General features: G+C 37.0%; 2 protein-coding genes across 2 annotated transcripts; one reads left to right on the top strand and one right to left on the bottom strand.

The window, feature by feature from the left end:
- The first annotated feature begins 891 nt into the window (after positions 1-891).
- psmd13 (proteasome 26S subunit, non-ATPase 13) lies at positions 892-9,593 on the top strand. Its single transcript, XM_073832059.1, has 13 exons — positions 892-1,064; positions 1,574-1,652; positions 1,739-1,773; positions 2,261-2,316; positions 2,435-2,478; positions 2,563-2,649; positions 3,407-3,578; positions 3,730-3,809; positions 6,284-6,409; positions 6,981-7,043; positions 7,190-7,270; positions 8,766-8,882; positions 9,376-9,593. The coding sequence occupies exons 1-13, from the start codon at positions 964-966 to the stop codon at positions 9,469-9,471; spliced, it is 1,137 nt and encodes a 378-aa protein (XP_073688160.1). The 5' UTR covers positions 892-963; the 3' UTR covers positions 9,472-9,593.
- A 624-nt stretch (positions 9,594-10,217) lies between these two features.
- On the bottom strand, positions 10,218-13,858 carry cox8b (cytochrome c oxidase subunit 8B). The gene is made up of 2 exons (XM_073832060.1): positions 13,641-13,858; positions 10,218-10,418 (listed from the first exon to the last, which is right to left on the bottom strand). Exons 1-2 carry the CDS (start codon positions 13,749-13,751, stop codon positions 10,308-10,310), a joined length of 222 nt encoding a protein of 73 aa, XP_073688161.1. The 5' UTR covers positions 13,752-13,858; the 3' UTR covers positions 10,218-10,307.
- Between the last annotated feature and the right edge of the window lie 791 nt (positions 13,859-14,649).

Raw genomic sequence — 14,649 nt, forward strand, 5'->3', positions numbered from 1 at the left:
TTAGGCATGTAGACATGGTCAATACTGCTGATCTGCTGGGATTTTCACACACAAACATCTCTAGGGTTTACAGAGAATGATCAGAGAAAGAGAAAATATTCAGTGAGTGGTGGTTCTGTAGGCGAAAATGCCTTTTTCGTGAAAAAACAGCTAAAACCAGCTTAGGCTGGTTGACTGGTTTTAGCTGGTCCACCAGCCTGGTTTTAGCTGGTCATAGCTGGTCGGCAGGCTGGTTTTAGAGGGGTTTTGGCCACTTTTCCAGCCTGGCCAGGCTGGTCAGGCTGGTCTTAGCTGGTCAAGCTGGAAAACCTCCAGCTTAAACCAGCTAATACCAGCCAACCAGCCTAGAATCGAAATTTTCGGAATCGAACAGCCCTAAGAAATTTGGGGTTTCCTGGTCGTTTTTAACGTACGTTAAGCCACGTTAAGCGTTTTTCCCGTTAAGTGTTTTAGAACGTCCCTCCAAAGGTTTTTGCCGTCTGACCGATTAGTACAGCCCAAAACATGACAATAATTAACCATTTTCAGCAATAATCAGCAAAACATGTGCGTTTCTTTAGGTTCAGTGGCATTATTTATGTTCAGTGCCGCCAATATGGCCAATTGATACTTGAATGGTAGTTCAGGGTCTGTTAAAGCTTTCAGATTTCATCAAAAATATATTAATTTGTGTTCCGACTATGGAAGGTCTTTCGGGTTTGGAACAACATGAGGATGAGTAATTGATGACAGAATGTTCACTTTTGGGTGAACTAAATTAATATGTGTGCTTAATAATGGTCTTGACTGAGCGGGTTTCGAGTGGTATTTTTCTAAGACCTGGCAACCATGCCTCCACTCCACTATGTGGCGGTAGCGCGCTGTTCTGCTCAGCATCTATTCAGCGTAGTGGTGTAGATTAATTCGTGACAGCAGCGAGAGCTTCATTCTTCTCCATCAAAAACTCAAACATCTACATTCAAGATGAAAGATGTCATCGGGTATCTCAAACAGCAGCAGAGCAAGAGCCCGACGCCTGAGATGGCCTCGGAGTGGCACTCACTGGAGGATCTACACAACAGAAAGTATGCATGATGTGTGGTCAGTGTGTGAATGTAGGCTAGCTGAGTCATTTAGCATGCTAAGCTAAAGGCGACTGATTTTTTATTAAACAAATGCATATAATCTACCTGGTCCACTTGTATTGTGTTGAAAGACAGTGTCGACCTTTTATTTACGTGTTGGATTTATATTTGTCGCTACAGTTATTATAAAACGTGCTCCAGCGTGTTTATGTGGCTAGCAAGTCATTGCTGAAGTGAGATGTTTAGTCTGTACTAGTGTTGTTGTTTTTAGGTGTTTCATCTGATATTAGATGTATTGAGGGTACACAGTTACGTGGTAAACTTGTTCCTAATGTAATACGCTGCTTTAAATCATGTTTGTATTTATTTAAACGTTGTAAAACTATTAAAGCAGTGCCTGAACTGCTTGGCTTCAAATATCAGCCCATCAGTTTATAGAGAAATAGATAGATAGATAGATAGATGCGAGTAAAACAGATTCATTTATACATTTCTTTCTCTTTTGACAGATTGTGGCATCAGTTGACTCTGAAGTTGACAGTCTTTGTGCAGGACCCCTATTTCTCCAAAGGGGACGGTCTCATTCAGGTACAGTATCAGATCAAAATTCAGCCGCATTTCCATTTCAGAAATGTGAGTGAAACATTTTAAAAGTCTTTATTTGCTTTCCACAGCTCTATGAAAACTTCATCAGTGATTTTGAACACAGGTAAGAGGCAATTTAGATTTACTCATGCAAAAGCGCACTTTTGAAGTGTTGCCATGTCCACTTATTATAAAAAGCGTCACTTTTTAAAAAAAAGCATCTTTAATCTTGGCTCATAAAGCGATCTAGTTGAAGGAGTTATTAAAGTTGGCAGGTGCAGTTTGTGATTTGGTTTGCCTGGTTTATTTTCAAAATGTGGGCTTGTTTTGATTTGCTTTTTTTCTAGCAAGATCTGGCAACACTAAGTGGAAACATACCTTTTGCTGTACGTTTTTGATTGTTTTTCGCTAAAACAACTGGCTCATAAGAGTCATTTGTTTAGCAATCAGGCTGCAGTTTCACTGTATTTTTGATTTACTTAAAGAACCAGTTCATAGAGTCATTTGTTTTGGTGCCAACTAGTTAGCTGCAGTGTGTACTTGGCTATTGTGCTTCTGGAAAACTATTAATTGCAACTTAATGGAAATTAATTGATCTTCTTTCTTGACAGAATCAACCCATTGTCCTTAGTAGAAATCATCCTTCACATTGCAAGACAAATGCCAGGTACAGCTTTATGTTTCCCATTAGTGTTTGGCGATTCTCATCACAAAGCCCGTAAAGAGTATACTACTATAAAAATACTACATGTTGTAATATTAATAACATCTCTTGTTTTCAACAGATCCAAATACAACCATCACCTTTCTTGAGAAAACAAAGGAAAAGGTAGCAAGTTGTTTTCAAATTGTGTTTAAGTTGACAACATCATTGATGGCTTTGAAATCATTATTTGTTGTTGAACCCATTCAGGTCAAAGCCAGCGACGAGGCAGTCATCCTCTGTAAAACCTCAATTGGCAGCCTCAAGCTCGACATCAATGACCTCCCAGCAACAAAGGTCATTTATTTGCATATTTTTTCGCTTCTTAGTATGCAGTCATGTTTATCATTGCTTAGCTAATTTTCATGAAGGAAGTCCAGTCATCTCAGTTGGATTCTACATGATTGTTGAAAATGAAATGTCATCAATTTAGACCAATTTTTAAGTAGATGTCACGCAGACAAAACACTGGTAACAATTAGAGGGAAACAAGTAAAATCCATGGAGTAAGAGAAAAAAAAAGATTGTTGTGTCTTTGGATGTCAGAAACAGAATGCAAATAATTTTTATAGAATACTGTCATCAAAGACACAATTTGAAGCTAAACACAGACTAAATGTATAACATTTTACATTTACCTATTTTATCTTACAATTCTGACTTTTTATCTTCTGAAGTTTATATCTCGTAATTCAGACTTGATAACTCAATTTTACTCAACAATAGCGAGTTTGTCAATTCTGAGGGGGGGGGGGGGAAGCTAGAAGTGTGGGATATAAACTCTAATTCTGAGCCGAGGTCAAAAGAGAGAATGACTTTGAAGTTGATTTTTCTTATCAGACTTTTGAGAGATATTCTCGAAATTGTAAGAATAAAGTCAGAATTTTAAAATATAAACTCAGATTTACCCTTTTTATTCTTTTATTCCATTGCTTTCATAGACTTCTACTTGAAAACTGTCATTTTCTGCCACCAGATGGGCTATGGCCCCAAAAAAGTGACCACTTTTGTTTGAGTTATTATTCATGTAGTTCTATGTATAATGCATTTGCAGAAATTAATAGAGGAAGTGGAAGAGATGCTGAACAATCTCCCAGGTGTGACGTCAGTGCATGGGCGATTTTATGATCTGTCAAGCAAATATTACCGCATCATTGGGAACCACGCTTTGTACTACAAGGATGCCCTGCGGTACTTGGGATGTGTGGAAGCAAAAGACTTGCCAGGTAAATATTCTGACTGCTGGATGTTTATTTTAGATAGAATTCTTGAGGAAACAGTGCCCTCTGTTGGCCCTACAGAAATCAGTACACGCAGGTGAAAATATAAAAAAAAAACCTGACACAGTGGTTCTAAGCTCACTTTATCCCACAACAGAAGCAGAGCAACAAGAAAGAGCTTTCACATTAGGCCTAGCCGGCCTGCTCGGAGAGGGAGTGTACAACTTTGGAGAACTGGTAAGTGCCTGTCATTGTACGAGTGTTATATATTTTGATATATGTGACCCTTAAGTCGCTGGGGTATATTTGTAGCAATAGCCAAAAATACATTGTATGGGTCAAAATTATTGATTTTTCTTTTATGTCAAAAATCATTAGGAAATTAAGTAAAGATCATGTTACATTAAGATTTTTTGTAAAATTCCTACTGTAAACCTATCAAAATGTAATTTGATTAGTAATATGCATTAAGAACTTAATTTGGACAACTTTAAAGGTGATTTTCTCAGTATTTTGATTTTTTTGCACCCTTAGATTCCAGATTTTCAAATAGATGTATCTCAGTCAAATATTGTCCTATCCTGACAAACTATACATCAATAGAAAGCTTATTTATTGAGCTTTCATATGATGTATATATCTCAGTTTTGTAAAATTTAACCTTATGACTGGTTTTGTGGTCCAGGGTCACATATATATAGTCAAGCCCAAAATTATTCATACCTCTGGCAAATTCTGACTTAAAGGTCCCATATCGTACACATTTCTGGAGGTTTATTTTATTTGTTGATGTCCTTAAGAATATATATTTGCGGTATAAGTGCCAAAATCCATCTCAATATATTTTTACAGCTCCTTTTTTAGGAGCTCTGTCAAAAACAGGTCGATTTTGGCCCATCTAATTAATATTCATGAGCCTCTCTTCTGATTGGCCTGTTGTTTTCTGAGTGACGCACAACCAGGCCAATCACAGGTAACTACGGTCATGTATGCTGTAAGCGTAAGCGAGCTCAGAGCAATAGAGAGAGCTGATACTCAACAGGATATTTTAGAATGATCATTAATGTTTTTTCTTTTACAAACACCGAATGCAGTAGGCTACATAACTGTTGCTTTAGTAAAGCCCCTTTCACAATGCGCGCTGATTCTGGAAAATTACGGGAACTGTGTGAACCAAAGCCAGAACCTAAAGGCAGTGTTGTAGTAATGATGCACATTATCAAGCGACTCTTCACAACGAAAAATAACGTTACGTGCAAAGTGGAATGAAGCAGCGATCATCAGGCAGAGCCAGCTCCTCACTATCAGCGCTGAAGCACAGTTTGTTCAGGTTAGTTTCAGTTTAGTGAAACGTACGCGTCGCATTACATCTCACATCCAAACGTCACATGTCTTTATGGTTTGTGTGTAAAGCACGCACAGATCCCGGAAAACAACTGTGAATGAACCAAATCAAACAATTCCGGAACAAATCGTGGGACACATTATCCGTGTATTTACCGGAATCGCTGTGTGAAAGAGGCTGAAGTTGACGTGCCACTGGTCTCTTATATTCACGTTGTTCTGAAGCCTGTGTAATGATCGTAGCTTGACATCTATCGACTGAACAGGGTTTTCTCCACTTGTTTTCCTGTTGTTGTTGCTCAATGGAATGGATGCGTTGTTGTCTGGGGGTTTGACAAAAGGAGGGTGGGACGTTGGTTTGTGACTGAAGGCGGTGACTTGAGTCGATCGGACGTCACATCGTTACGGAAGTCACAGCTGCTCGTGAAAATGAACAGCTACTTTAAGCAGGCTGTGTGCAGTTTACTGTGGATTGACTGTTTTGAAACTCATATGGTAGTTAGATAGCCCCTAGACCTTAGTTATCATGAAAAAAGCCAGGAAATTTTGATTTTGACGATATGGGACCTTTAAGTTACTTTTATTACCAGCAAGTTTTTTGTTTTTTTTTTTGACCGGAAATGATACAGGCTTCTCCCAAAAGATAAGACGTGTACAAGAGGCATCATTGTGGAAAAAATTATTACTCATCTTTTATTTACATTTGACCAAAAAGTGGCATGTCCAAAATTATTCATACCCTTATAATCAAGAGAAAAGCCTTTTATGGGGCTATTACAGCAGTCAAACACTTCCTATAATTGCTGACCAGCATGTCTCCACTGGTATTTTTGCCCATTCATCTTTAGTGATGAGCTCCAACTCTTTCTTGGTTGGAGGGTCTCTTGCCATCACCCTGATCTTTAGCTCCCTCCACAGATTCTCAATTGGATTTAAGTCAGGACTCTGGCTGGGCCACTGCAAAACGTTAATGCTTTGTCTGCTAACCATTTCTTCACCACTTTTGCTGTGTTTTGGGTCATTGTCATGCTGAAATGTCCACTGGTGCCCAAGGCCAAGTTTCTCTGCAGACTGCCTGATGTTGTTGTTCAGAATTTTGATGTATTGCTCCTTTTTCATGGTGCCGTTTACTGTGATTAGGTTCCCTGGTCCACCGGCTAAAAAACAAAACAAAAAAAACATTAGGTTCCCACCACCATGTTTGACAGTGTTTGGACATGCCACTTTTTGTTCAAATGTAAACAATGTTAATTGTGGTACAGGGTCACATATTTCTATACATCTATTGCTATATATGTCTTCTTCATTGGCAGTTGCTTGTCCTGATAGATTTGTGTGCGCTAACAACATTATTGTGATGTTCACAGCTGATGCACCCTGTCCTGGAGTCGCTGAGGAACACAGATAAACAGTGGCTGATAGACACACTCTATGCATTTAATGCAGGCAATGTGGAGAAGTTCCAAGCCTTGAAGACCGCATGGGGTCAACAGGTGAGCAAATGAGTTATTAAAGGATTAATTCACTCCAGAATTAACTTTCCTAACTATTTAGTCACTCCAAGAAGTTCATGTCTTTCTTTCTTCGGCCGTAAAGAAATAAAGGATTTTTCTTCATATAGTGGACTTCAATGTGGATCAGCAGGTTGAAGGTCCAAATTGCAGTTTCAGTGCAGCTTCAAACTCTACAAAATCTCAGCTGAGGACTAAGGATCTTATCTAGCAAAACGATTGGTCATTTTCTAAAAAAAAAAAAACTAGCTAAAACCCCTTATTCCTCAGCTGGGATTGTGTGGAGCCCTTTGAAGCTGCATTGAAACTGCAATTTGGACCTTCAACCCCTTGATCTCCATTGAAGTCCAGTATATGGAGAAAAATCCTGGAATGTTTTCCTCAAAAACCTTACTTTTCAACTAAAGAAAGAAAGACATGAACATCTCAGATGACAGGGATGAGTACATGATCAGAAAATTTTAATCATAGAAAATTAAACCAAGTGTTTTTCAAATGTATTAATATTGTTACGATATGAACCTGCATGATTTTTTTTTTTCTCTCCTCAAAGCCTGATCTTGCAGCTCAAGAGCCTAAACTCATGCAGAAGATCCAGTTACTCTGTGTCATGGAGGTATAAATGCTATTTATTAAAAATGTAGTTAAGCTGGTAATTGTCATTTTGTTAAGTACATAAATTTTTTCTAATGTTAAGTTGCACAGGAAGAGTCATTACTGAGTAACAAAGCTAAAACAGTTAATGATTGATTGTCTTTATAGATGACTTTCACACGGCCAGCCAATCACAGGCAGCTGACGTTCCAGGAAATTGCACAGAGTGCAAAAATCCAAGTGAATGAGGTTTGTTCTTTCTTTCTTGAAACAGAAAACATTAGTAAAAAAAAATTAATATACACTACCAGTCAAAAGTTTTTGAACAGTAAGTTTTTATTTTAAGAAGTCTCTTCTGCTCACTAAGCCTGCATTTATTTGATTCAAAGTACAGCCAAAAAGAGTAACATTTTGAAATGTTTTTCTACTTGAATATATTTTAAAATGTAATTTATTTCTGTGATTTCAAAGCTAAATTGTCAGCTTCATTACTCCAGTCTTCTAGCATAAATGTAGGGTCTGGGCACTCTCCATAGACAGGGCTCAACCGGAGGGGTGGGATAAACGGTTGTCTTTCAAACTCCCTCTTTACGCAATAGGATAGCGCTACAATCAATCAGAGCAGCGAATAAGGTGACGTAGTCAGAGCGACGAAGATTTTTAACGAAAACCGGTGCAGTCTGTCAGCCAAATAATGGACATAGATTTGCACCAGACCTTTAAAAGTAAACAAAAACATGCACAGACAAATCCAAATTACACCCTGCGGCTCGTGACGATACATTGATGTCCTAAGACACGAAACGATCGGTTTTTGCAAGAAACTGATCAGTATTTATATCATTTTTTACCTTTGATACACAGCCACGTCCTTCTGTCATGAGCGCGAGTTTAGCATTCGACTCATTAGATGTGAACGTGCTTAAAACTATCAATATTTAATACAGTTGAGTACATGTTTTTGGGGATTCTTTGATAAATGAAAAGATCTGGATTTAACTGAAATAAAAAAAGCTTTTGTAACATTATACACTACACCAGTATAATCAGTATAATTTTTTTTTTTTTTTTAGAAATTAATACTTCCATTTAAGCAAGGATGTTTTAAATTGATCAAAAGTGATCATAAAGACACTTATAATAATAATATTTCTATTTCGGATAAATGCTGTTCTTCTGAACTTTCTATTCATCAAAGTAAACTAAAAAAAATGCTACTTTTTTTCAACGTATGTTTTTTGAGCAGCATATCAGGATATTAGAATGATTTCTAAAGGATCATGTGACTGGAGTAATGATGCTAAAAATTCAGCTTTGAAATCACAAGAGTAAATTACATTTTAAAACATATTCAAATAGAAAACCGTTATTTTAAATAGTAAAAATATTTCACAATTTTACTGTTCTTGCTGTACTTTGGATCAAATAAATACAGGCTAGGTCAGCAGAAGAAAAACATAAAAAATCTTACTGTTCAAAAACTTCTGACTGGTAGTGTATAACAAATGTGTTATTAATATATGAATGGACAGCATTAAATGTTTGTTTGTTTTTATTTATGAATGTATGAATCAAGAGCATTAATAAACTTTTTTTTAATGTATTTTTATTTTGTACTCTTACTAAGATGTTTACTCTTTAAAGAAGTAAAGAAGTGTTTTCAGTCAGCATAGAGGTGTGTTTAATCCAGGACTAGACTTAATCTGTGTCTGGGAGATGGTTTTATCCTTATCCTTTCCCTAAGGTGGAGCTGCTGGTGATGAAGGCTCTGTCCGTGGGACTGATTAAGGGAAGCATCGACGAGGTGGAAAAGAAAGTCCACATGACCTGGGTTCAGCCCAGAGTACTGGACGTGCAGCAGGTACATCCAACCCAATGAACACATTATATACATTACAGTCAAGCCCGAAATTATTCATACCCCTGGCAAATTCTGACTTAAAGTTACTTTTATTCAACCAGCAAGTGTTTTTTGACCAGAAATGACACAGGCTTCTCCCAAAAGATAAGACAATGTACAAGAGTCATCATTGTGGAAAAAATATTTCTCAGCTTTTATTTACATTTAAACCAAAAGTGGCATGTCCAAAATTATTCATACCCTTTGCAGACTGTCACAGTCTATGGGAAAATCCAAAGTTCTATACCATTCCAAATAGTCCAAGCTGTTCTAAAGCACCCTAATTACCCTGATTCATTGGAAACAGGTTTTTTCTAATTAAAAAAAAACTAGTTGAATAAAAATAAAAAAAAGTCAGAATTTGACAGGGGTATGAATAATTCCGGGCTTGACTGTACATAAACTTTTTTTTTTTCCCTCCGGCTAACAGTAAGTGTTTTTTCCATACCCACAGATTAAGGGCATGAAGGATCGTCTGGACTTGTGGTGCGGGGATGTTAAGAACATGGCTATATTGGTGGAACACCAAGCTCAGGACATCCTCACTTAAAATTGTTCTTGCTTCTGTCCCATTCGAATGTTCCCTAGCATTGCGTTCTCCCAGAGTCTCGGTTCTTTATGTGATGCGTGTCGGTATCTTCATTATGTCATTAAAGCAACTTGTTTTCACAATCGCTCTTTTGGTTTTTATATTTAATACGAATAGGATAGTTCACCCAAAGGTATCTTTTGTGTTCCACAGAAGAAAATCACACCGGTTTGGAACAACATGAGAGCGAGTAAACGATGACCGATGAATTGAGTTTTGGGTGAACTATCCCTTTAACATGTTGAATCTGAACCATAATCACACACCTTGTCATCAATATATTGATGAATAAGAGCTCTGTTTAATATAGATCTGTATTGACTGTTGAGAACAGCACAGTAGTTTGCTTCATAACATTTGGGAATGTGACCTCTGTGAACTCAAATCTAATTTGAAAAGCAGCTATTCCTACTCCTACACTGCCCACATCCTGCACTAAAACAATAGAGCAATGCTGTAAAAAAACCTGCAAAAATCATACACTACTGAGAATAGATGTTTTTCCTTCAGCCTTGTATTTCAAATATGTGACAAGGCTCTTTATTTACAATTAAAATGTCAACTATACTTTTAAAATCTTAGTTTTAGCTTCAGTTGTGTTGATTAGTGATCATTTAACAGCAACTGTAAAGCATGTGTGTTGTATGTACTGTAGAATGTGACTTAAAATAGAAACGGTTTTATTCGATACAGACCAGTGGCACCAATTGAGGCGTTCAAGTACATTCATTTATTAAAACATTCTTAACAAGGTTAAATAGTCTTCGTAAGGAGGAATGCTTGGAGACGGACGGTTCTTATTCAGCTCCACCACCGGGCCGTTTCTTGTACTCCTCCAAATTTGTCAGGACCCATCCAGAGGGACCCAGGATGGTCACGAACATGGTCGCCATTACAAAGATTTGCTCCTGCATTGAGAACGTAGAGATGGTTATCAGATGACAAACGATATTTAGTTTTCTAGTCTATTTTTTTTTTTAAGTAATAGACTAGCCAAGATATTTTCCCATGCATTCAACTCAAGCTGGGTATATTTTTGGTGAATTTTCCCTTAGAGACTATAATGTGATTATTTTTATTTGGGCAAAATGTAGTAGTGCACATCTATCCCTGATGGAAAATAAAATACATCTGAGGTATTTGTCGTTTTGGGAAGTAGCTGATTCATAACCGGTCTAAGCTGGTTTTAGTTGGTCCAGGTTTTTGGAACATAAAATATATCTGAGCTACTTGAGTTTTGGGACATAGTAGCTGGTTTATAGCGGGTCTAGGCTGGTTTTTATCTGGACCAGGTTTGTGGAAAAGAAAATATATCTGAGGTATTTGTGTTTTGGGACATGCAGCTAGTTTTTAGCTGGTCCAGGTTTATGTAAAAGAAAACACACCTGAGGTATTTCTGTTTTGGGACATAGTTGCTGGTTTATAGCGGGTCTAGGCTGGTTTTTAGCTGGTCCAGGTTTATGTAAAAGAAAACACACCTGAGGTATTTCTGTTTTGGGACATAGTAGCTTGATTATAACTGGTCTAAGCTGTTTTAGTTGGTCCAGGTTTATGAAAAATTAAATACATCTGAGGTATTTGTGTTTTGGGACATTAGCTAATTTATAGCTGGTCTAAGCTGTTTTTAAGTTGGTCCAAGTTTATGGAAAATAAAAAATATATATCTGAAGTATTTGTGTTTTGGTATATAGTAGCTTCTTTAGCTGGTGTAGGCTGATTTTTAGCTGGTTCAAGTTTATGAAAAATTAAATACATCTGAGGTATTTGTGTTTTAGGACAGAGTAGCTTGATTATAGCTGGTCTAAGCTGGATTTTAGCTGGTCCAGGTTTGTGGAAAATAAAATACGTCTGAGGTATTTGTGTTTTTCTGTTTTTAGTTTATTCAGGTTTATGGAAAATAAAATAAATCTGAGGTATTTGTGTTTTGGGACACAGTATCTTGATTATAGATGGTCTAAGCTGGCTTTAGCTGGTCCAGCTTTATGCAAAATAAAATATATCTGACGTACTTGTGTTTTGGGACAGTTTATAGCTGGTTTAAGCTTTTATTAAGCTTCTAGCCTTTCCAGGTTTATGGAAAATAATATATACATATACATATATGTGTTTTGTGACATAGTAGTTTAATTATAGCTGGTCTAAGCTGATTTTTAGCTGGTCCAGGTTTATGGAAAGAAAATATATCTGAGGTATTTGTGTTTTGGGGCATAATAGCTTGATTATGCCTGGTCTAAGCTGGTTTTGAAGCTGGTCCAGGTTTGTAAAACAGGAAATACATCTGAGGTATTTGTGTTTTGGGGCATAGTAGCTGGTTTGTAGTTGGTCCAGGTGTATAAATAAAATATACCTGAGGTATTTGTGTTTTGGATGGTTCATAGCTGATCTAAGCTGTTTTTAAGATGGTCAAGATTTATAGAAAAAATAAAATATGTCTGAGGTATTTGTCGTTTTGGGACATAGTAACTAGTTCATAGCTGGTCTAAGCTGTTTTTAGTTGGTCCAGGTTTCTGGAAAAGAAAATATATGAGGTACTTGAGTTTCCGGACATAGTAGCTGGTTTATAGCGGTTCTAGTCTGGTTTTATCTGGTCCAAGTTTATGGAAAATAAAATAAATTTTAGGTATTTTTTTTTGGACATAGTAGCTGGTTTATAGCTGGCTTATGTTTTTTTTTTTTTTTTTAATGGTTCAGGTTTATTTAAAATAAAATATATCTGAGGTATTTGTGTTTTGGGACATAGTATCTTGATTATAGATGGTCTAAGTTGGTTTTAGCTGGTCCAGCTTTATGCAAAATATAATTTATCTGACGTACTTGTGTTTTGGGACAGTTTATAGCTGGTTTAAGCTGTTTTCTAGCCTTTCCAGGTTTATGGAAAATAATATATACATTTGAGGTATTTGTGTTTTGGGACATAGTAGCTGGTTTATACCTGGTCTAAGCTGGTAAAGGTTTATGGAAAATTATAGTTTAATTATAGCTGGTCTAAGCTGATTTTTAGCTGGTCCTGGTTTATGGAAAGAAAATATATCTGAGGTATTTGTGTTTTGGGACAGTTTATAGCTGGTCTAAGCTGTTTTCTAGCCATTCCAGGTTTATGGAAAATAAGATATATCTGAGGTATTTGTGTTTTGGGACATAGAAGCTTGATTATAGCTGGTCTAAGCTGTTTTTTAGCTGGTCCAGGTTTATGGACAAGAAAATATATCTGAGGTATTTGTGTTTTGGGACATAGTAGCTGTTTTATACCTGGTCTAAGCTGGTAAAGGTTTATGGAAAATAAGATACATCTCAGGTATTTGTGTTTTGGGGCATAATAACTGGTTTATAGCTGGTCTAAGCTGTTCTTAGCTGGTCCAGGTTTGTGGAAAAGAAAATATATTTAAGGTATTTGTGTTTTGGGATGTAGTTTATTGCTGGTCCAAGCTTTTTTTTTTATCTGGTCCAGGTTTGTGGAAAAGAAACTATATCTGATATATTTGTGTTTTGGAACATTATAGCTGGTCTAAGCTGTTTTTATTTGGTCCAGTTTTATGGAAAATAAAATGCATCTGAGGTATTTGTGTTTTGGAACATAGTAGCTTGATTAAAGGTGGTTTAAGCTTGTTTTTTATCTGGTCCAGGCATGTACACCAGCATATACCAACAAAACAAGTGTTTAAAACATTTTAGCTCGATTACCATCGAATGAAACAGCGACCATCCTAAACTGGATTTCCCAAACCGGATGACTTTATTTATCCAACAAGGTCATAAAATTGGCTGTTTTCCAGAAAGGGCACGAAGCATATTAAACACATTAATTAAAGAGTCTAAATTGTATTTCTTATTTTATGGCTTTTAAAATGTTAATATGACAGAAAACAGAACCACGCGCCATTTCCACACCGTACGTGAGCGCGCATAAACGATCAATGGCGTTATCAGAATTTGTCCCGTCTCACTTTTAATTATTCTGGGTCAGATATTATTTATATACAGTTCATAACATACTTTTTATAGTACCGTTTTATAGCTTCGACTTTTCAGGTATTTTTACATTTTAAATATTTCACAGGCGGCCACACACTTGTGCGCGCCGTCAGTCCGGTCAAAGTGCGCAACAAGTAGTTGCGTGAAAGTCAACTCACCGCAGCGGACAGCACATGTTTGGCTGGTTTGGATGAAATGTTAGCTTTAGGTATGATTTGATGTTTCATCACACCCCTCAGCAGGTTGAAAGAGCGGTTCAAGCCTGACATCGTCCTGTCGTTGGATATATCCAAAAGCTGAAGTAAATGCTCCAGTCGCGCACAGCTCAAGTGGTCTGGAAAGCGCCCCACAGGGAAAGTGAGAGTTGCAATTTCTTGTCCACCTGCCAAGTCCTATTTAAGGTCAGGGTGAGGAAAAAAGAAAAAGCAATGCGTGTGTTTGCCAATCCGCTGCGCGTGTGATAAGCTCGCTCTGTTTAATTGGCTGTCCGCTCCTGTTTGCGTGAAGACGCACCAAGATGGAGAGCGTTTTTAGGTACTTCTGGTCATATGGCTGCAAGCAGCAAGACGTCTTAAAATTTATAGGCTTCTGTACAAGGCTCTAAAACGGAAGCACTGAACCACAAAAATGACAAGGCACATTCTATTTCTTGTTTGTTTTTGCCAAATATGTATTTGTATTGTACTTATATATACGTACATTCAATTTCTTGCTCTTATCAAATGGCTGCCTGCCTTTCAAAATGTACGCAGATTTGAAATATGTACGATTGAAAGTGGAAGTGTACAGTCGTGGCCAGAAGTTTTGAGAATGACACAAATATTAGTTTTCACAAAGTTTGCTGCTAAACTGCTTTTAGATCTTTGTTTCAGTTGTTTTTGTGTGATGTACTGAAATATAATTAATTCAATTCAATTCAATTCAAGTTTATTTGTATAGCGCTTTTCACAATACGAATCGTTGCAAAGCGCTGTACAAAAGTTTAGGCTACTACAATATATTTAGTAATTTTAGTATTTAGTGGTGAATACTGTATGTCAAGTCGATGTACATATGATATAAATGTTAAAATCAGTAACTGTGTAATCGAACAGATGATGAACACCAGAGTTGTGGACTCGAGTCAATGACTCGAGACTTGACTCGGACTCGAGTCACAAATTTGAT

This window comes from Garra rufa, chromosome 25 (genome assembly GCF_049309525.1).
Source record: "Garra rufa chromosome 25, GarRuf1.0, whole genome shotgun sequence".
In the NCBI taxonomy this organism is placed as follows: domain Eukaryota; kingdom Metazoa; phylum Chordata; class Actinopteri; order Cypriniformes; family Cyprinidae; genus Garra; species Garra rufa.

Bases quoted from the DNA above. Each gene is read 5' to 3' on its own strand.
- psmd13 (XM_073832059.1), top strand. From the start codon at position 964: ATGAAAGATGTCATCGGGTATCTCAAACAGCAGCAGAGCAAGAGCCCG. The intron at 1,065-1,573 runs GTATGCATGATG...CTCTTTTGACAG, and splicing joins GAGGATCTACACAACAGAAA to ATTGTGGCATCAGTTGACTC. The intron at 7,044-7,189 runs GTATAAATGCTA...TTGTCTTTATAG, and splicing joins AGTTACTCTGTGTCATGGAG to ATGACTTTCACACGGCCAGC.
- cox8b (XM_073832060.1), bottom strand. From the start codon at position 13,751: ATGTCAGGCTTGAACCGCTCTTTCAACCTGCTGAGGGGTGTGATGAAA. The intron at 10,419-13,640 runs GTGAGTTGACTT...TTCTCAATGCAG, and splicing joins AACATGTGCTGTCCGCTGCG to GAGCAAATCTTTGTAATGGC.